Source organism: Mus caroli, unplaced genomic scaffold, assembly GCF_978045245.1.
Source record: "Mus caroli unplaced genomic scaffold, Mus_caroli_1 scaffold_3, whole genome shotgun sequence".
In the NCBI taxonomy this organism is placed as follows: domain Eukaryota; kingdom Metazoa; phylum Chordata; class Mammalia; order Rodentia; family Muridae; genus Mus; species Mus caroli.
The window spans coordinates 7,662,114-7,685,464 of record NW_028227258.1 but is presented as its reverse complement, the minus strand read 5'-3'; the positions used below and the strand labels follow the sequence as shown (position 1 = coordinate 7,685,464).

The 23,351-nt window shown below is 43.1% G+C and overlaps 1 protein-coding gene across 4 annotated transcripts in view; it reads right to left on the bottom strand.

The window, feature by feature from the left end:
* Miga1 (mitoguardin 1) overlaps nucleotides 1–23,351 on the bottom strand; it is a 61,967-nt gene that overhangs the window by 16,184 nt on the left and 22,432 nt on the right. For 3 of the 4 annotated variants that reach the window (XM_085835395.1, XM_029475130.2, XM_085835394.1), the window contains exons 8-10: nucleotides 8,311–8,411; nucleotides 835–953; nucleotides 504–576 (exon numbers count right to left, since the gene is read on the bottom strand). In XM_085835395.1, coding sequence (XP_085691521.1) covers nucleotides 504–576; nucleotides 835–953; nucleotides 8,311–8,411 — 293 coding nt within the window. The remainder of the gene's footprint in view (nucleotides 1–503; nucleotides 577–834; nucleotides 954–8,310; nucleotides 8,412–23,351) is intronic. The other variant, XM_021157265.3, reaches the window with a different exon arrangement.

The window sequence follows — 23,351 nt, the reverse complement described above, 5'->3', positions numbered from 1 at the left end:
AGCCAGCTCCACAGGATCTGATGTCCTCTTCTGGGCTCATGGATACCTGAACTCATCTCATGTACACACACACACACATAAAAATAGATGTTAAAATTTTTTTTTAAAAATCTAAGGTAAATTTTATGTAGCTTTCAAGCATAAGAAAGTAATTATTTTCTTTATAATTTTGTATTTGGTTTTGTACCTCTGGCTAGCCTTGAGCTCACAGAGAGCTGGACCTGAAGGCAGGGCAGACAGCTGGCTTTACTCTTAGCCACCTTATTTCATTTTAGTAAACGAGTACTTTTTACCCCAGATGCAAATCTGAAACAAGTAATGAGGGAGCCTCATTTCAAGCAGCTTTGTCCACACTTGCAGCATCACAACATTCTGTCTAGACGGAGTGTGGTAGGCCTGGAAAGGTGTGGGAAGGACAGTGAAGCAAGGAGAGCTGCCCTGTGCACAGGCGGGACTGCGCCAGAGGCCGGCAGTGCAGGCCGCCTCAGCGCGCTCACAAGTACCTGAAAAGCCTGCCGGATACAGTGAAGCTTGGCGAGGAAGTCACTGTCTCCTAGGCACTCCAGCGTCTCAGTTCTACATCATGAAGAGCAGAGAGCAACTGTTAGGTTCCAACCACGAGCAAGTCTCCCACAGAGCTGGACTTAAGCAGGCCCTTAATGGAAAGCACATGTCTTCTGCCACTGGCAGGCTGTGCAAAAATCTACTTGGACCAAAATGTATCTTTCCCATATTCATAGCATGATTTAATAATTGTCACACAAAAAACCATCAGTACCTTACTAAATAAATAAAATAATAAAATATTAGCTGTGAACTAAGCTGGAATGATACCTCAGCACTCTGGAGTAAATTTTTCCTTCTTCAACTAAATGCATAGCTTCTTCGTAGAAAGGGCAGGGACAAAAAGACTCCAGGCTGAAGGTCTGCTGCGCTTCTCTCTGCTCTGCGAGCTGAGGACACACAGGATGGATTACACGGGAGTAAGAAGAACTGTAAAAGCCCAGGCTTTCAATACTACCAAAGTATGCTACATGTGACTAACCCACAGAAATCACTAACATTTTATGTAACAAAACCTAAATTCACTTTCCTTCAACATTCAATAGTTAAGGTTCAAGAGCAGCTTGACTGAACATGAGCATGACCCTGTCTCAGCAAACAAACAAACAAACAAACAGAGGAACAGAGGAGCCAGGGGCTGGGCTGGAGAGCCGCCTGAGGCTAACGCTACGGCTAGCACTACTGCACCAGCACAGAACCTGCCAGTTCTGCTCTCCAGGGCATTCACACTCATATGTGCCTTCCCACACTTCATTAAAAATAACATGGCCGGGCGGTGGTGGCGCACGCCTTTAATCCCAGCACTTGGGAGGCAGAGACCGGCGGATTTCTGAGTTCAAGGCCAGCCTGGTCTACAGAGTGAGTTCCAGGACAGTCAGGGCTACACAGAGAAACCCTGTCTCAAAAAACCAAAACCAACCAAACAAACAAAAATCTTTTGCAAATAATTCAGTTGTTAAATCCAACTACTTAAATCTACCAGGTGTGCAAAAAGGTAGAGTAACTGAGGAGGGTTTTACCATCCAAAGGACACTTCAAACTCACGAGGCAAACCTGTAAAAACACGGAAACAAATACCGCGTGCTGTCCTAAGGACCGCTGTCTTCTCTGTGGCTTTGATTAGCGTTTCCGTAACGGAAAGATAATCCTCTTTGAGTCCATGAACAGAGTCTAACAAGTCTATAAATGCAGTTCCAGCCTGACAGCTCACTAGAAGACAACTGCAACTGCGACTGGGCGGCCTGCTGAGCATAAATCCACACCAAATAACCCACCCACTTACTGGAACACTGGGTTTTCTTCTTCGAGGTGCTATGGGGAGAGAACCTAGGGCTGCGCAGGGTGAGTGAGCACCGCACCTCCTCAGTTATAGCCCCAGCTCAAAACTTCATAATCCAGCATTCCTAAGATTACCTCATACACCATAAAACTGACCCTAAGGAAGTATCCAACCCGTTGGCTTTTGGAGCACTCACAGTCCTTTCACACACCCGCTGCCAGCCCACCAAGAGGCCCCTTTCTGACCCCTGTCCTGGCTTCTGGAAACAATTACTTTGAACCCACAGTTTCCTACTGAGAAGACGACATACACATGGAACTGAAGAGTATGTGGCGCTGGTGTTTGGCTGCTGTCACTTAGAATGCTTCCCAGGTTGAACCCTGATATACCACACATCAGCAGCTCACTCATGTTTATGGATAGAGAAAACTCAAGAGCAGCTGGGAAGATGCCTCAGTGGTTAAGAGCACTAAAGGTGGACCTGGGTTAGGTTCTCAGTTCCCACAGCAGGCTGTGTACAAACACCTGTGCTTCTAGGTCCAGGGAATCAATCTATTGCCTTCTTCTGGCCTCCAAGGGCGCCATGCAGCATGTGATGACCCCCCCCCCCCCCCACGCACGCACGCACGCACACACACACGCACGCAGATTACTCACAAACACAAATCTCCAGAGTTCAGACAGCACACTACTTTCATCCGCTCCTCCGTGGCAGGCACTGGTCTCCCCATGTTTGGGCCGTCATGTTCCAGTCCAGGCTGCTATCAATAGTTGTGTACAAGTTTTGTATACATACATGCTTTCCCACTTTCCTGGCATATAGAAATAGAAGGGTCAGGTGGTAACTCTGTGTTTACTGTTTTTGCAGAGTGGCTGCCCACCTTCTAGTGCCACTAGCAATGCTTGCACACCCTCTATAACAGCTGCTATTTCTACCTTTATTGTAACAACTACAGCAGATGGGAATGACTTGCATTCCGTGGTGACAATAATAGAAAGCAGTTTTTCATCTTATTTGCCATTTGACTATTCTCTTTGGAGAAATGTCCACTCACGTTCTTTGCATATGTTTACATTGGACAAATGCTTACCTAGTTAGTATTAATTATATGTTGTAATTACCTAGTTAGTATTAATTGTATGTTGTAATTACCTAGTTAGTATTAATTGTATGTTGTAATTACCTAGTTAGTATTAATTGTATGTTGTAATTACCTAGTTAGTATTAATTGTATGTTGTAATTAATTACCTAGTTAGTATTAATTATATGTTGTAATTACCTAGTTAGTATTAATTGTATGTTGTAATTACCTAGTTAGTATTAATTGTATGTTGTAATTACCTAGTTAGTATTAATTGTATGTTGTAATTACCTAGTTAGTATTAATTGTATGTTGTAATTACCTAGTTAGTATTAATTGTATGTTGTAATTACCTAGTTAGTATTAATTGTATGTTGTAATTACCTAGTTAGTATTAATTGTATGTTGTAATTAATTACCTAGTTAGTATTAATTATATGTTGTAATTACCTAGTTAGTATTAATTATATGTTGTAATTACCTAGTTAGTATTAATTGTATGTTGTAATTACCTAGTTAGTATTAATTGTATGTTGTAATTACCTAGTTAGTATTAATTGTATGTTGTGATTACCTAGTTAGTATTAATTGTATGTTGTGATTACCTAGTTAGTATTAATTATATGTTGTGATTACCTAGTTAGTATTAATTGTATGTTGTAATTACCTAGTTAGTATTAATTATATGTTGTAATTAATTACCTAGTTAGTATTAATTATATGTTGTAATTAATTACCTAGTTAGTATTAATTATATGTTGTGATTACCTAGTTAGTATTAATTTTATGTTGTGATTACCTAGTTAGTATTAATTTTATGTTGTGATTACCTAGTTAGTCTTAATTATATGTTGTGATTACCTAGTTAGTCTTAATTATATGTTGTAATTACCTAGTTAGTATTAATTGTATGTTGTAATTACCTAGTTAGTATTAATTGTATGTTGTAATTACCTAGTTAGTATTAATTGTATGTTGTAATTACCTAGTTAGTATTAATTGTATGTTGTAATTACCTAGTTAGTATTAATTATATGTTGTAATTACCTAGTTAGTATTAATTATATGTTGTAATTACCTAGTTAGTATTAATTATATGTTGTAATTACCTAGTTAGTATTAATTGTATGTTGTAATTACCTAGTTAGTATTAATTGTATGTTGTAATTACCTAGTTAGTATTAATTATATGTTGTGATTACCTAGTTAGTATTAATTATATGTTGTAATTAATTACCTAGTTAGTATTAATTATATGTTGTAATTACCTAGTTAGTATTAATTGTATGTTTTAATTACCTAGTTACTATTAATTATATGTTGTAATTACCTAGTTAGTATTAATTGTATGTTGTAATTACCTAGTTAGTATTAATTGTATGTTGTGAGCCTTTATAAATCAGATACAGAATCTGGAACATTTTTTTCTGTTTTACTATTTTAATGTTTTTGGTGTCTTTGAACATAGAAGATATTGGTGAGTTCAAGACCAGCATGGTGTACATAAGGAGTTCCAGACCAGCCAGAGCTATATAATGAGAGCCTGCCTCAAAAAAACAAAATCAAACCAAACTAGCCGAATATAAAGACAAATGCCAAGAATTTGGCTTTGGAAGCTGCCACACAGATCAAATTCTGACAGTTCTCGAGGGACATAGCTTTGGGAGAGGCTGGCACCATTACGGTCTTTCCTGTGATGGCCAACAAGACGGGGCAGTGGCTGCACTGTATGACCTGGCATTTCAGACCTTGGTGGAGACAGAGCTGAGCCATGAAAACCACACGGCTCAGCGCTCCTCTGGGGACTCGGCGATCATCTGAATAAATGCTATCTGGACTTTTCAAAGTCCTCTCAGAGTTCCTGAGCTTCTTCTGTCTTTGACAACTTATGCCAAAATATCCTCATTGTTTTCTGGAGGAGCTTTTCAGTTATCTTCATGATTGGGATCAACTCCTGGGTCTTGTGCAGAAGGAGGGCTACAACAGTGAGGAGCCACGGTGCTGGCCCGCCCTTGGACATCTGTATCCAGAAGATCCTGGGCAGGCTGCCGTGTTAGGGCTGTGCACGGAGCTGATGCTGTGCTAAGTACTTCAGAGGAAACAATCTCATCTATTCCTTAGCTCAGACTGCAAGTTCAGTAAGATAACGAGTGGCAACAGACAGGCACGGAGCAGGAGTAAATGGTAACAGGAAGTGTGCTTTATGTTCTATAAGTAAATCCTCACGTCCAAAGCCAGACAGCACATTCCAGAGCACAGGCTCTTCTCCATATGTCTGAAAGTGGCCGCTGAAGGCTGATGTCTGGTTTGCCCTTGGTCATTTCCCCCTATTTTTAAAGACAAGGTCTTTTACTAAACGTGAAATTGCTGACCTGGCAAAACTGGCTGACCAGCAAGTCTCAGAAATCCTCTAGTTTCCAGTACCCAAGTTCTGGGCTTTCAAGTGCTAGCCCATGTGCCTGGCCCCTGACATAGGTGCTGGGGCTCAAATTCAGATCCTCATGCTTGTGCGGCAGGCTTAACTGAGCCACAGTTCCAAACTCAGACCTTATGCTCTCAATTGGACTATACTATGTCTCTGCCTTAGGCAAGATGCAACAGAAGTTGTTACAGCCCAGTATCGTTTACAATATATAATATAAACATGTGCCTTAGGACCAGAGAGATGGCTAGTGGGTAAAGGTCTGATAACCTGAGGTCAAGTCTCAGGACCCCATGGGGACAACCAACTTCCTCAAGGCATCCTCTGAAATCACTTTTGCGTGGAGTTCAAGCCAGTGAGTTTTCTTGTGGAACTGGGGATTGTGGAATTTAAGTCTCTCAACAGTTTATGGTAGAACTAAAACAAAGATGAACACCAAGGGTCACCTGCAACTGTAACAAACCTAGAGAAAGAACAGAGGTCACCGCTCAGGCTGATTGGCCACAAGCTGTCTGGAAGTAAGGGCAAACTCAAACATGGAGGAATAGCTCCATAGGAGCACACGGCCCCTGTACTACATCTTAGGGTCCCCAACACAGGGGTTGTGCAACCCTGGAAACTGGCCAAGATGCTTAAAGCAAGAGAAGAAACAAAATGTCAAACATTATAAACTGTGAAGGACTGAGAGAAGGGGAAGGAAATGGCCCCACAAGTAGAGGAAACCTTTTGGAAATTGGAGTTTTACAAAGACTGACTAGGGTTCCACTATAACATTACTTAGCACATTCAATCTGACCACAGAGAAAAATCAGGTTAGTTTTGAGCTCAATACTATATAGCACTTCCTGGCTAGGACATAGCAGCTTGTTAGTATCTGCTGTCACTAACAAAACTTGTCATTTATTATTCAGGTAGAGCATCCTTAGCCTGAAAATCCACCCCAGAATGATGAATTAATTTGAAACCTATGTTCAGCCGGGCGGTGGTGGCGCACGCCTTTAATCCCAGCACTTGGGAGGCAGAGGCAGGCGGATTTCTGAGTTTGAGGCCAGCCTGGTCTACAGAGTGAGTTCCAGGACAGCCAGAGCTACACAGAGAAACCTGTCTCGAAAAACCAAAAAAAAAAAAAAAAAAAAAAAAAAACAAACCTATGTTCAGATGTATTATCACAAGTGCAAAATTCGATACCTTACCTTGTCTGGGATGCCCTCAAAGTACAAGATAATAAATATAACCTAAAATTATCTCCAGGCTATATAAAAAAGAAATTTATTTATTTTACATATATTAGTGTTTTGCTTACACTTGTGTGTGTGTACCACATGTGCTGATGGATGGTTGTGAGCTACCATATGGGTTCTACAAAGCAAACCCAGATCTTCTACCACAACAACTAGTGCTGGGCCATCTCTCTTAGTTGTTTTGTAAATGGATAGTGTGTCTAGATTTGTACTCTATTCCCAGAGATGTCATTTTCATGTAAATACAAGTACACACATGTACACACACACACACACACACACACACATTCATTACTGGTCTCAATCATTTCCTGGCAGGGATGCTGAGCCTATAGCACATTTTCTTTATACTGGACACTAGAGAAATGCTGTATGTGAGTGTAACAGCCACTGCCATCTTAATCACAGAAAGTATGGGCTGGAGACATGGCTCAGCAGTTACGCTGCTCTCCCAAGAGACTCAGGTTCAGTCCCCAGCACCCACAACCGTCTATAACTCCAGTTCTAGGGGATCTGACGCCTTCACACAGACCTTCACACATGCAAGCAAAACACCAACTCATATAAAATAAAAATAAATTATTCAAAGAAAAGAAGAAAAAGTCCCCAGGAGCAGTGTGATTGCATACCACAGATCTCAGCTGAATGAGACCTATCGATGCTCCCTCAAAGGAAGGCTGAGGGAGGCCATTAGACCTCCTGGGAGACTCCGGGCACTCCTCGCTGCATGTTGTCTGCACCAGCTATATGTGGTCTCAGGAGGTGCGGGGGCTTATAAGACAGAAGGTCAACCAAAAAGGAGACTCCACTGGGCAGTTCTAAGAAAGCCAACACCCACGCTGAGGTGAGGTGTCTTAGTGACACAGCTGTGTGGGGTCTCTCACACTCCTCACACACAGATCCTGTAAGCAGGCCCACGAAGCTACTTGGTTTAATACCTAGCCATGAAGAACAAACATGCTTTGGAGCTGTAGGGCAGACACACCCACAACCGCACACTGTCAGCACTGCAGATGGGGAGACTCTCAGTTTGAGGCCAGCCTAGACTACACAGTGAAACCCAATGATGAAAATACTAGAAAACACCAAACTGTATGTGTTCAAGAGTATATTTTATAGTATCTCCATAAAGATACCTTTGTTTGTTGGTCATGACACAAAATTTCACTATCCCAGGCTGACCTCAAACTCACCAAGGATGTGGGCCCATGTGAGTGTTGGGAATAGAACGTAAGTCTCCAGGGAGAGCAGCCGATGCTCTTAACTGCTGAGGAATCTTTCCAGACGCTAGAATGAAATGGCTGTTAAGTTATATGTAATTCCAGTCTCGAGGAGAGTAAGGTAAGAGAACTTGAGTTTGAGGCCAGCATGGGCCATAGAGCAAAACCCTGTCTCAAACAAAGGTGAAAAATAAAATCACACAGGCAGGGCCAGAGAGCTGCTCACTTTTTGAGCACTGGTTATTCATACCCAGGGCCTGGGGTCAACTCCAAGGACCCACATGGTGGCTGACAACCACTGTCACTTCAGTTCCAGGGACTCTGTGGGTGCCAGAAACATACATGATGCACACATTCATGCAGGCAACATGCATACACAGACACAGGCATGCATGCACGCACACGCACACGCACACACACACACATGCACGCACGCTTGGCAATGAACTAAAGTGTAGTGCAATGGCACGACTTCCTCACCATGGACACACCTTGTCTTACCTCTGTTGCTGAAGCAAAGAGATCTGCTGAGTCCATGTTCATGCTGTCTGGCAGGCCAAGCTCATCCATAGTCTCCCTCAAGCTCATGTCTGTGTCTTTATCTTAAAAGTAACAAGGGCGAAAGTCAGAACTGTTATCTTTGTCTCTGCCATGTTTACTTGATATAGTGTGACTTTACCTCTACTCTTTATCCAGACAGCCAGGCCCTGAGGGACACCAGTGGCAACTGCAGTGGGCTGTAATCTAACAAAACTCCCGCAAAGTTCCCTGCTAACATACTGGTATGACACAGAAGGAAGGGCTACGAAAAACGGACTTAAGTTTTAAAAAGTATTCTATTTTTAAATCTTACATGCATTGGTATGTATGTGGGGGGTGTTGGAGCCTGGGAGTTGGGAGTTACAGGCAGTTCTAGGCTGCCGCATTGGTATGTATGTGGGGGGTTGGCGCCTGGGAGTTGGGAGTTACAGGCAGTTCTAGGCTGCCGCATTGGTATGTATGGGGGTGTTGGAGCCTGGGAGTTGGGAGTTACAGGCAGTTCTAGGCTGCCGCATTGGTATGTATGTGGGGGATTGGCGCCTGGGAGTTGGGAGTTATAGGCAGTTCTAGGCTGCCGCATTGGTATGTATGGGGGGGTTGGAGCCTGGGAGTTGGGAGTTACAGGCAGTTCTAGGCTGCCATGTGGGTGGCGGGAATTGAACCTGGGTCCATCTCTCCAGCCCTCCCCCCATTTTTAATTTAAAGAAGTTAAACTTAATTTTTTTATTAAAAGAGCGTTTGGCTTTAAAATGGCTACAGTAAATTATTTACTATACTTGGTAAAGTCTGTAAGTACCAGAGCTAGTTTAAAACAATTTATTTCTACGTGGCTTACCTAAATTTGAAAATTTGTAAGGTATATTCAAATAAACTGAAAAAAAATTGAGACAGGGTCTCGTTATGTAGCCTGGGTTATCCTGGAACTCACTATATAGACCAGGATTTCTACTCACAGAGATCCACCTGCCTCTGCCTCTTGAGCTAGGATTAAATGCACCACGCAGACTGTGGAGGCCGGGCAAGTAGGAGATGCTGAAGAGGCAGAGGCGAGAGAATCACCAGTTCAAAGCCAGGCAGCACATAGTGAGACTACTTCAAAATACCAAAAAGGCATGTGCCACAACACGTGGATGTGTTTGCATTATCAACACAAAACCTCTAGCTAACTACTGACTGTAAGGCGATCAATTAAAGTAGCTCAGGAGTCATGGGTGTTTTCTTCAAACCCTAAAGCTAACTTTAATAAACTGAAGAGCTAGCAAGGTCAGACATCAGTTCCTTGTGTTTAGTATTCTTATTTAAAAACCAAATACAACTAACTGCCTTGGTGATGAAGCTCAAATATTTTGGAAATTATTTATATGACCATATTAAGATAGACCATATCTGTTAGCAATACTGAACACTCTGTGTAGCCCAGGCTGTCCTGGAACTCACTCTGTAGGCCAGGCTGGCCCAGAACTCAGAAATCTGCCTGCCTCTGCCTCCCAAGGGCTTGGATGAAAGGCGTGCGCCACCACCGCCCAAATGCACTTTGAAAGCAGGTTTGAAAACCCTCTCATGCTACCTACAGAAATGCCTTCCTGACACTCAATTTTCATGTAAAAAACTATTTTTCTGTGTAATTAGATTATAACAAATAACTAATACACCTTTAAAAATGTATCATGATAAAAAGCAAAGGATAAAAAAAAGTCTCAATCTTAACTTTCTCAAATGCGTCATCCCCTTTAATAAAAGCAAGAAATATCCCTGGTTTTCATTTATTCAAATTTCCATTAAGCCTTCCTCTAAGCCTCTATTAAGCCTTTCAAAAATGTTTACCAAATTAACCAGAAATCTTTCAAATGTTCTTGAGGACTACTACATATCGGAAAAATTTTGTGACTCCATTAAGATGTAAAACTCTAAGCCCACTAAACTCAAAAGTTGTGTGCAACCAATTCTACTCTAAGACCTGTGTAGAACAGAGGGTCGCTGCGGGCAGCACTCAGTGCTTGGGCAGGTACACGGAGTAAGGCCCTGTGGCAGCACATTAGCCCATTTCAGGTTTGACAGTTCAATGGTTTACCTTCTAAAATTTAAATTATTATTGTTTCATATTAGGCTGACATAAATCCTTTGAAAGCACCTAACATTTTAGCTTAAAATTCTACCGAGCCAGGTGTGGAGGCACGTGGGTATAATCCCAATTATTCAGGGGACAGAAAGCTAGTTTAACCCAGCAGTTCAAGGCTAATATTGTCAACATAGACAGCCCCATCTCAAAAACAAAAACAAAAAACCAAATAAATAAATTCTTCTACTAAATGACCACTATAAACCAAGATTAAATTATTCTATTTAAAAAGTGTTAGTCTAGAGATGTAGCTCAGTGGTAAAGTACTTGTGTAGCACTCACAGGGCCCAGAGCCCTGGGCTCTCTGGCTAGCATACCCAATACACAAATAAGCCGCCTCAAAAGGGAAAACAAACGCTCAGAAATTTATAGTATTCTACCAAACCAGAAAATAAAACAACTGTCCTATACTTAAAATTTTATGTTATTACTGATTTTCTTTATGTGTGTACATTTCTTTCTTTTCTTTTTTTTTGGTTTTTCGAGACAGGGTTTCTCTATGCAACCCTGGCTGTCCTGGAACTCACTCTGTAGACCAGGCTGGCCTCAAACTCAGAAATCTACCTGCCTCTGCCTCCCAACCATATGCATGTAGATTCCCATAAAGGTTAGAAGATGATATACACTTTCAGGAAATGAAGTTACCAGTGGTTTGAGCCACCAAGTGTGTGTGTGGTGGGGATCACACACACACACACACACACACACGAAAGCAGTCTTATAAATAAATACCCATGACATATGGGGTCAGTTGGAATGGGTGACTTCATCTCTTGTAAACTCAAAGATCTCTGTCAAGTATCCCATTCCTCCCCCGTGTGGTGGTTTCTCTGCTGTTCAATAAATATAGAGCAAAGCTCCCCTTTTAGGGACATACACTTGAGACAGACATACACACAGATAGACACACATACACCATGACTGACTCACACAACAGGCACATGACACAGTCGAGGAGAAAGCAGAGGAAGTAGAGAATTCAAACGTGGGCTTGCTCTTGGTTAGATGATACTAAAGGGAAATGCTTTGATTTCTATCCTTCATGCCAGACCAAAAAATCATGGGTGACTCTGCATTCATCTCTAACAGGTTTCTCCACACCGGAAAAATCACAGACCACGCCTCTTGTTTCAGTAACTGTTATAATTCCTGAATGGCAGTTTAATGATGATGAAAAGAAATAACACATCTGCTTCTTGGGTGAGCCAATAAAAAGCATAGAGAAGAAAGCCTGGGCAGCACCCCAAACTCACTGTCTTCACCCCATTAAAATTCACAACATTCTTTCAAGAGAGTCTCAGTCTTGATTGTCCCACAAAGCACAAGGAGAACTGGAGCTGGAAAGCCAGAGCTTTCATCTTAGTAGATCAGAAACTGCTTACGACATTCTCTGTAGCAGAAGCCTTAGGGCTTTGATGGAAAACCATAACCAAAGCAACTTGGGGAGGAGAGGGTCTGTATGGCTCACACTTCCACATCATCAGAACTCTAACAGAACAGGAACTTGGAAGGAGAGTGGATGCTGAGGCCACGGAGGGCCTCGTGCCATTGGCTTGCTCTCTATGGCTTGCTCTACCAGCTTTCTTACAGCACTCAGGACTATGAGCCCAGGGCTGGACCCACCCATAATGGCCTGGGCCCTTCCCCATCAATCACTAATTAAGACATAGCGTTCAGGCTTGCCTACAGCCTGATCTTACGGAGACATCGTCGTAATTAAAGTTCCCTCCTTTCAGATGATTTTAGATTGTGTTAAGTTGGCATAAAACTATCCAGCACAAGATCTGGCACCCTCTTCTGGCCTCTGAGGGTACTGTACACATACGGTACACAGACACGCATACAGCACCCATATACATGAAATAAAAATTAAGAAAAAGCTTAAGCTGGGGTGGTGATGCACACCTTTAATCCCAGCACTTAGGAGGCAGAGGCAGGTGGAGTTCTGTGAGTTCGAGCCTAGCCTCGTCTACAGAGCAAGTTCTAGACAGTCAGAGCTACACAGAGAGACTGTCTTGAAAAACCAAACAACAAAAGAAAAAAAGTTTGAAACTGCCTCCTCTGTGACCTAGCAGTTCTATAGATGTATTTTATATAAGTGCATGTTTATAGGCATAAGGATGTTTCCTAGAAATTGTGAGAAAAATTGTCTACCAAGAATATAGCAATTAGTATATTTACAAAATGAAATATTATACAACAAATATGAATTGTTGCTTTATGCAAGGAATCAGATAAACATCATAATATGTTAAGGGAAGAACTGAACGCACGACCTCACTCATACAAAGCACCAGACCTCTGGGTATGACAGTGCATGCCCGTCATGCCAGCGTCTGGGAGGCAGAGGCACCAGGACCAGGAGTTCAGGGTGATCCTCAGCTACACAGGACATTTGCAGCCAGCCTGACCTACACAAAAACCTGTCTTAACACCACCACCTAACAACAGAAAAAAAAAAAAGTTTAAAAACAGACAAAAGTTGGCTGTTCCCCAGTCTCTGCTCCATTCCCCAGCCCTGCATTTCTTGTAGACAAGATAAATTTTGGGTTGGTGTTCCTATTGTTCCATTGGGGGTCCTGCCTGGCTACAGGCGATGGCCTCTTCAGGTTCCATCTCCCCAGTGCTGTGTGTCACAATTAAGGACATCCCCACTGATTCTTGGGTGCCTCCCTTATCCTAGGTCTCTGTCTCTTCCTGGAGATGCCCCCGACCTCCTCACCCCCATCATTTGCAGATCTCCATTCATCCTCATGGCATCTGGCCATCCTTCCTGTCCCTCTCCACATCTGATCCTGAACCTCCCCCATCCTCTCTCCAACCCCTCACCCACGCAGGTCCCTCCCTCCATCTGCCTCTTGTGACTGACCCATCCCAAGATCAAGCAGCAATCCCTGACACTATTAACAACACTCCGTTATGTTTGCAAACAGGAAGGAGTCTAGCGTGGCTGTCCTCTGAGAGGCTTCACCCAGCAGTTGACTCAGCCAGACACTCATAACTAGTGGATGGAGCTTGGGGACGCTTATGGGAGAACAGGAGGAAGGACTGTGGGCCCCAAAGGGATAGGGACTCCACAGGAAGACCAATAGTCAACTAACCTGGACCCTTGGGGCTCTCAGAGACTGAACCACCAACAAAAGAGCACACACGGGCTGGACCTAGGCCTCCCCACAGTAAGTAGCAGATGTGTACCTTGGTCTTCAAGAGGATCCTAAACACCTGGAATGGGGTTTGTCCCAAAAGCTGTCGCCTGTATGTGGGTTATGTTCTAGCTGGGCTGTCTTGGCTGGCCTGGGTGGGAGAGGATGCACCTAGCCTCACAGAGACGTGATGGGCCAGGGGTAGGGAGTGTGTGTGTGTGCGCATGCGTGTGTGGTGATGCATTTCTATTGGACAGAGGTGTAACCATATTTCTCTTTGTATTTCTTTCTTCATCCCTTTCTTCCGTCTTCTGAATCAAGGTGTTACTCTGTAGCTTGGGCTGACCTAAATTCACTCAGGAGACAAGGCTGGCTTCACACCTGCAGGGATTCCCTTGCCTCAGTCTTTGAAGTGTTGGGGTTACAGGTGTGGGTCACCATGCCACGCCCAGATGCTTTTGTGTCTTTTTGACACTGCAAAGAAACTGCAAGTTCTTTAGAGGATTCTGATTGAACTCATATGCTCCAATATGCCCAAGTAGTATGCTAAGGGTTACCACAGACCGTTTACTCTGACTCAGGTAACTATTATAGGACTGGCCTGTTATGGCTAACAAACCCTTCTCTTCTTGTAACTAGAACAAAAGAGCCATGTCTAATCAAATTTCTCTTTTCCAAAACCTTCCATAATCACTGTCTCCCCCGCCGATCTGATGTTATTTTCCACCAATTACTACAAACATCAAACCCTGTCACCATGGGTTCCATCAGCATGGGCTGACAGTGCTCTAGCAGTCACCAGCCACGGAGGCCTGAGCTGTGCAGTCCTCAAGGTGCTGCTTCAGGATGCAGAGGGAGCAAGCGTGAGGAGCAGGGCTGCCGTCAGCGCTGAGGTTAGGATGGAGCTTTGTAAAGGGGCAGTGCTTAGCGCTCATGAGCACAGAACACAATGCCATTACTGCCTTCCACGCGGCCATATGCATTCTTCCAGTTTTCTACATCTGCACTGCTCCCAAGCTCCTGTCAACATCTAAAAAGCACATTCTTATTGATCCACTCAAGCCTCATTCCCTCCAAATACATTTGATCCGTGAGGTAGTTAGTGTTGATGGTTAAAATTGTGAGCTCAAAGCCAGAGAGCTTGCATTAAAGTCGGGACCCCAGCCGGGCGTGGTGGCACACGCCTTTAATCCCAGCACTCGGGAGGCAGAGGCAGGCGGATTTCTGAGTTCGAGGCCAGCCTGGTCTACAAAGTGAGTTCCAGGACAGCCAGGGCTACACAGAGAAACCCTGTCTGGAAAAACCAAAAAAAAAAAAACCAAAAAACAAAAAACAAAAAAGTCGGGACCCCATTACTTAAGAGCCGTGTAACCTTGGAAAAGGTTTATCTTCTCCGTTTCCTAGTGAGCTCATGTAAACATAGGAATAAAATCCGCCTCTAAATATTACAAGAATTAAATGTTAATGTATATAAACATCCAAAGTGAGCAATTTTGCGTACCATTAAGTAAACTATTTTTTTTTTCCAGTGTAAGCATATAACACAGAAGGGTAAACCAATCTGTGGGCTGGAAGACTAACTTTCACAGGGAATGTTTTCTTTTGTCCCCCCAATAATTTATATGCGTCCTGAGAGCACCAAGGACATTAAAAGCACTTTAATGTTGGTTCATGTAAACTAATGTTTCGTATTGTTGTTATAAGCTGGTAATTCCCACAGCATGAGAGCCACAGCTAAAGGGCCTAGCATTAATCTACTTTCTGTCATTTCGCTACGAGATGGTACCATGTTCTCAGAGCCCTTCTACATTTTTGATGTTTCCAATACTAAGACCTACGTTAACCATGAGAAATTAATTATGAACCTGAAACATACAGTGTTTACTTTAATGATTGAAAACGACTGTAGAAGTCCTAAAGGCTTCCCAGGAATGATGACTGCACACTAAGGAAGTTCTACAATTATCAGCTGCCCCTGGCCTCATGGAGGAGCTTTTGTTGGGTTAGTTGATTGGTAATCTTTTAAAATAATAAGCAAATCTAAACATTTCTTAAAAACTGTCTGCCTTTCTTTGACACCTGGAAGTTTACAAGATTCTTACAGAGACCCTGACAATGCAATGCTCTCCTTGGGAGGAGCATCAGCATGCCAAGGGTTAATTTCCAGCTCAGTTATGCAGTGGCCTAAGGCTGCACTCAAGCCTCTGCCCTTCACAGCCTTGTTGTTCACTTTACTTAAGTTTTTCCCAAAAAAGGACCTGATTTTTTTTTTTTTTTTAAGGAGGGGAAGGGAAAGAAACCTAGACGCCCTTTGAGCCTTGGCTCTGGCCCTTGGGCCTGGCTTTATTTCCTTAGATCAAGCCAAGTGAGTTTTCTGTGTCTCAGTTCTGCTGTCCCTAGGCACATTCTATTTCTGTTATTGAGAAGGCACTGGGTCTATTTTAGTCTCTGCAGACGCCAGTGGAGATTCCAGGGATGCCTCTCTTCTTTTATAACCCCACGCTGTCCACGTAGGCCCTGTGACACCAGTCTGAAAAGGGAGCCTGTGCACTGTCTCACTGTCACCTGACTGCTGCTGGCTAGTATCTACACACATTTTCACAGCTTAACTGCAACCTGAAACTTGTGCTTTCCGCATCTTTATTGAAGATAAGTAAGTTCCAGCTGCCAACAAGTGTTTTGTAGTCTTCAGTTGTTCAAATTATCAACCATCTAGAGAACTACTGTGGCTCTTGTTTTTGGAAGGTTTTGTGTGCATTTGAGGGTTTGTTGTTTGTCTTGACACAGGGTCAGGGTCTTACTATGTAGCCCTGGCTGCCACAGCTCACTGTGTAGGCCAGGCCAGTCTGTCACAACACTCATCCCTTTTTGTGTGACAATCTGCTACTCCTATTGTAACCCTGTACCCTGCCACCCACCCCCCAGGTTTTAGGATACTAAAATATATAGTTTGAAAGAAAGAACCACATTAAACTTAAAAATCAAAAACAATCTCACAAGGGAAAGACTAAATTTTGAACTGGCCGTTTAATGGGCCTGGTTCTGTCCTGCTAAGCTAAGCAGGGAAGCCCTGGGATCCAAAGGCCCATCAGTTCTGGATGTGCTGACTGCTCCAGCTTTGCTCACAGAGACCATGACACATGTGCAGAAGCATCTTGGCACGGTGGCACAGTACAAAGCAGACTGCTCAACAGTTGTGTCTGCTTTTCCCTGTTTATCCAAACACTCACCCATCGTGACGGCAAAACAGACAACTGGGACTCCTAACTGGGAAATACAGCTGCCAATACAAAGCAGGAGACACAGGAGCGCGAGGGCATCCACACCTAGGCAGTAGCCTTACCTCCTCTTCTTTCATCAAATGACTGAAATAAGATAGAACTAAGAATGAGTTTGTAGTTAAAGAGCTATCGTCATAGGGCTGGAGAGATGGTAAGGCAGTTAAGAGCACTGACTCTTCTTCCTGAGTTCAATTCCCAGCAACCACATGGTGGCTCACAACCATCTGTAATGAGATCTGATGCCCTCTTCTGGTGTGTCTGAAGATAGCTACGCTGTACTCATATACATAAAACAAACCAAATCTTTTTTTAAAAAAAGAGTTACAGCCATAACAACCTAGTAGGTAACTGGTCTATGTGCTACAAAGGCCCTAGTTAAAGGACAAATGAGGGCAGAAAACTAGTCCAAATATCAGGTCAGCTTCTTCCTGGAGGGAGCTGACTGTGGGCCTTTCCCTGATACCACAAAGGCCTTACATGGCTGAGTAAGTCCTCCACAGATAAATCTCAGCAAAGGCAAACATCAGGTCCCCTCTGTTCCTGGAGCCCTCAGCACTGTACTGTATTGGCATCACTGAATCTGTCTTGAGCTGCAGCAATGACGCCAGCTCAGCTGCATCTTGTGTTGTGGTGTTAGTAATATCCTCTGAAATGAAAATTGTGAGGGTTGATACTGGAGAGGAATTACCAACCACATTTCCCAGCTGCTGTGTAACTCGTACCCTGTCTATTTAGAGACCTGAGGATATTACTTAAGCCTGCAGTTCAGATCACTCCCTAAAAATACAGCCCCAGTGAGGTTACTCTCCTGTGACGGTGACTCTGCAGAAGAGGAGACCAGTCTCACAGCATCAAGTCTGGGATGCTTGCTGAGAGGAGAGGCTGAGAGACTTCTGCTCACAGCCAAGCCTACTCAGGGTCTCTGGATGTTCTATCTGGCTACTTACCAAACCTGAGAAATGTCTCTCCCCTAGATAGGAGGTGCTTTTTCACAGTTTTTCTTGTTCTCTGCCAGAGAGTCCCCTTAGAGGAACTCTCATTGTCTCAAAGCAAAATACAAAATCCCAAGAGACACAAGCACGTCTATACAAAGGAGCTCCAGGAAAGGGGAGAACACTGACATTATATGCACCAGCCACCCTTCCGTAATCTCCTTCAACACATGCATCTGACTTGACATCTAAATACTTTTCTGTGGCTCATTTTTGCTTAAAGAAACAAAGTTCTTGCATGACTTCTCTGGCCCACCCTTCTAGATTTACTGCTATGTGTACTGTTATGCTATGCATGTCTCTTCTGTAGCTTGATTCCATGGCACTCTCTGCTCGAGATGCTCTGTCTGTGATCTTCCTGGCAGGCCTACTGTGTGTTTTCAGGTTATTCCTTCCATGAAGCCTCCTGTAAATGTCCAAAGAACACTCACAAGCTTTTCTTCAGTGTTCCCACAGCACGTATACACATGGGCTAGGCTACTCGCTGCACTGCTTAACCTGCAATGGCTGTTAAACACCAGACTATAGATGACTACAACTGTAGCAAGAGCTTCATTTTTCTCCCCCTGACACCTTTTGCCATGTTTTCTATACACAAAGAAATTACACTTGGGCTATGTGTGCTGGTATGCTCCTGTAATGCCAACATACAGAAGATATGCTTTTTCATTTATTGTATGTACGTATATATGTATGTATGTATATATGTATGTATGTATACAGGCACATATGCCACAGAGTGTGAGTGGAAGTCAGAGGACAACTTGTGGGGTTCAGTTTTCGTCCTCCACCACGTGAGCTCCAGGGATCTCAGGTAGACCAGCCTGTGCTTTTACCCCACTGAGCCATCTGGCCAGCTCAGATACTGACTTTAAGGCCAGTATATGCTACGCAGTGAGGTGTCCATCTTAAAACAAACAAACAAAAATAACTAAACCACAAAAGAAAATCAGTTTTTCTGAATAGATATTCCAGGTCTAAGATCCTTGTTTATTCTATTCAAACAACGGATCATGTGGCGGCCTAATCCCTAAAGTATACCCATATTATAGCAAGCCGTTGACATGAAAACATTCCTGGTTTGTTTGTAAGGCCTAAAACAAGGTATTTGTTCCTACACATAATTGTAAAAGAATCTCAAAATCTTTTCCATCAAAAAAACCATACAAAAACCCCCACAAACACTAATCACACTCATGGCTCTAGAGTTGCTTCTAATACTGATATTGCAATACATATTTTTATAAGAAAATAAGCATATAAAATGTAAAGCCTAATTAATTTAAAAAGGAAATTATAGGTTAATAAGCTAGAACTCTATTCTTGTAAGCCCTATCAATTCAACAGTGCCTCCAAAGCAAGCCCCCTATGTTGTAAATCACCTTTATGTTAAACTGCTCTGAAATCCAGCAGCTTGGTCCTACACAAGCACCCTGACCAATCAAAGACAAGGAAACATCGGGCTGGACTGTCTCAAGGTTAGAGCACTGTGTAGCACACAGGCACTGCACTTGATTCCTAGCACCACAAATGAAAACAGAGGCCAATGCTTATTCCTGAATATTGATTCTCAGTCTGAATAGTTAGAGACAAAGATACAACTAAAGCCCACGACCCATGCCACTTCCTAAAACTAAACCAGGAACAACGAAAACTCCTGCTCTAAACACATGACACACTGCCAAAGCTGGAACTGATGCAGACCCAGTGTGTCAGGCGTTTGACACAGGCCTATGTGCATGACAGTAGAAAAGGCCCTTGCTAAAGTGACCATCATTCCTTAGTGTCAGGTTTTAGATTTCATATTCTACCAATCACAGTATCTGGGACCAGCTAAAAAGTACCTTCTATCAAAATGTATGAAAGATAACAAAATAATAAAGATAATAAAAATTTCTATTTATTGTAAGATATAAAAATACTTTTATTGTATATTTCATACATATGAAAATTGTCATGCTTAGCATATATACATATAGAGAGAATAAAATAGTATTTTTGAATCTACCATCTATTTTTACTATTTTAAAAGCTTATAAGATTATTTATTTATTAAGAAAACCTAATTGTGTAGGATACTACTACTTCATATCTATCACTTGATAGTTGTGGTATTTGATCTGTAAATGAACTCCACAAATCCTCAGGAATAGAGGCAGATAAGCCAAGAGTTGACTCACGCCCCAAACGTCCTAAACCAGACCTGTTTACTTTCAAGCTCTTTATCTTAGGCTGTTAAACAGGCAGGCTCCAGTTACAAGATACAGAAAGAAGAGGCAGGGCGGGAAGCTAAGGCTCTGCTGGGCAGGGAGCTCTGGCTCTGAGTCAGTAGTACAAACACACTGCATTGCTCTCCAATTGTTTGCTATAAGGAAGGAAGGCTTAGCTGGTTACTCAGATTTCATGCTATTGAAGGCCTGCCCTGGACTTACTCATCTGAATCACATAACACAAACGGTGCACAGTAAACAGCTCAATACACACTTCAATATTTATCTGTTTACTTTTCTTATATTCACTTATGGATTATGCATTTGTGCACTTGGGGTCAGAAGACAACTTGTGGGCGTTCAATTCTCTCTGTATAGTATGTGGGTTCCAGGGACTGAATTCAAGTGTCAGGCTTGGCAGCAAGCCATCCTGCTAGCCAGCAAACTGTCTTGTTTTTTTTGAGACAGGCTTACTTGTAGCTCTCACTGGCTATGCAGCCAACCAGGCTGGTCTCAAGCTCACAGAGATCTACCTCCCTCTGCCTCCCGAGTGCTGTATTAAAAGTATGTGTCACCATGTCCAGAACAGATCAGAAAACCTGAAAGCCACCTTCTTTTTTTTTTTTTTTTTTTTTTGGTTTTTCGAGACAGGGTTTCTCTGTATAGCCCTGGCTGTCCTGGCACTCACTCTGTAGACCAGGCTGGCCTCGAACTCAGAAATCCGCCTGCCTCTGCCTCCCGAGTGCTGGGATTAAAGGCGTGCGCCACCACGCCCAGCTGAAAGCCACCTTCTTATCTATCCGTTCAGATGCATGTAGAAGTCACCTGCTTTTTAAAGAAAAATCATCTGCTAAATTCTGAAATACTAGTTTCACAGTCTCAAGCCAAAGCAGGTCTAGCTCAGGAATCCATATTGTGTGAAGGCAGCAAGCAGGCTTCTTTGGTTGTGTCTTTTGACATAGTTTCCCTAGGCAGTCCAGACTGGCCTTTGGCTTTGGTCTTCCTACCCCCGCCTTGCAAATGCTGGCATCAAGCAGGGAGAGGAACCAAACTGAAGGAATGCCCTGGAGGAGAGCACCCCTCCTTCCTTCTTGACAAACGCAAAGCTACTTTCTTATCACAGGAGTAAAGAGAGGCCAACATGACTATCCTGCTGCATTGTCTTCACTAAGCAGAGAAATGGGGGAGAAAGTGTGTATGTGTGCAAGCTCGAGTGCACGGCTGTGTGTGTTCCTAAGTGTGTGTTTGCATGTGTGCATGAAAATACAGATAGAAGCTTAGATGTGGAGGCTGAAGGTTGGGTCAGGTATCTTTGGAAGTCACTCTCTATTTTTGATTATTATCCACTCCATCTGTTCTTTGACAATGTCATGCACATATCTAGTGCATCTGACTGCTTTTGTCTCCCCTCATCCCACGGGTCCCCTTCCACATGCATGCCCCACCCCCTTTTTAGTTTTATGATCCACTGATTTTAATCAGGACTGTCTGTGTGGGTTGGAAGCCTGTGAGCTCACCATTTGGCATACATTGGAACACAATAACTGTCCCTCGAGCAGAATCAATCGGTTGCCAACAGTTCAGCAGAATAAAAGAGGGTCCCTCGAGCACCTGCCACCTGTCCCCATCCAGTCTCCTACTGGCCCATTGCAAACAAGCACAGATGCTGTGAGATACTGTGACAGGTCTGTCCTGCCCTGTCAGCAGCATTTAATCTCCTCTCTCTGCTGTAGTGCTCCTTGAGCCTTACAGAAAGTCATCTGCGTATCCTGTTTAGGGCACTTTATTTTTTGAGTCAGGGTCTCTCACTGAATCTGAAATTCCAAAATTCAGCTAGGAAGGCTAACCAATGAGGTTCGGCGTCTGCTTTTCTCCACCACTCCAGAGGTGACATTACAGGCCCATGTCAACCCATCAGTGCTAGGGATCCAAACTGAAGTTTGTTTTACAAAGCACTCTCTCTGCTTGGATTTTAAGTTGCTTCTCCCTGTGAGCAGTGTAGAGTGGCTAACACTGAGAACTGAATCCTCACTAAGCAGCCAGGAAACAAGACGTAACTACAACTAACTAGTCACAGCTCGGGTTGTATTCCAGGACTTGCAAGCTCATCACTTCTATGGAGAACCTGAACTTACTTTCCTGGTCTAGACTCTGAGTCAGGGGTCCAATAGTTGCATAGGTAAGGCTAGGAGGAATTTTCTCTCTTCCGACCTCCACTCCAGGAGGAAGTTATAGGAAGCCTCACCACATTGTCCAATTAATGCAGTTTATAAAGAAAGAAGTTTAAAAACATTGATACCATTCAAGAGCCAGGAGAAATGAACCAGTTAATGTGTGAGCCACTAAATTCTTTAGAAAGAAAGAAAGAAAGAAAGAAAGAGAGGAAGAAAGAAAGGAAGGAAGAAAGAAAGGGTCAGTTTTGCTAGCATGAATATGAGAAGAAGAATATGAATATGAGAGAAGAACAAGGCAGGCAGGCTGGAATGCCCAGCAATGGGGAGAGAAATACAAGGAGAACAGGCATGTGTCCTGAGTTGGAAGTCTGTGAGCAGCTGTGTCAGGAGAAAGAATCTGAAGGAGGGAGGGAGAGAGGGAGGGAGGAGAGAAAATATGTCCAGAGTACCATATAGAGAGATTTAATATTTTAGCTAATATCTAAAAGGTGGTGGAAAAAATAGCAATACTTCCTGAGTTAGGAAATTGACAGTCTTAACAGAGAGAGAGAGAGAGAGAGAGAGATACAGAGACAGAGACAGAGACAGAGACAGAGACAGAGACAGAGAAAGAGAAAGAGAAAGAGAAAGAGAAAGAGAAAGAGAAAGAGACCCCTATATTAGGGATAGGTTTCTGTGATGTGCATATAAAATTTCATTAGGAGATACTTATCCCTCTCTCGTCCTTAACTTGTCTTCGTGTGTATCACGTTTGTCAACCTCTTCCATTTCATATGATATTTTAAATCTAAAGGAGAGGCAAAATTGTAATGATTCCTCCTTCATTGCACACAGTGTTTCAAAAGCTGGGATATTTTCCATTTCTTAAAATTACCACATTAGCAGGGAAACAGGAGGTGGGTCCTAGGCTGATTATGAGGGGAAGGTCCATCTCCACCTTAGTGTCATGCTCGGCCCAGGGAATGGCACTACTACAAGGTGTGGCCCTGTTGGAGTAGGTGTGTCAATGTGAGTGTGGGCTTTAAGATCCTCATTCTGGATGATAACGGGCTGAACCTCTGAACCTCTAAGCCAGCCCCAATT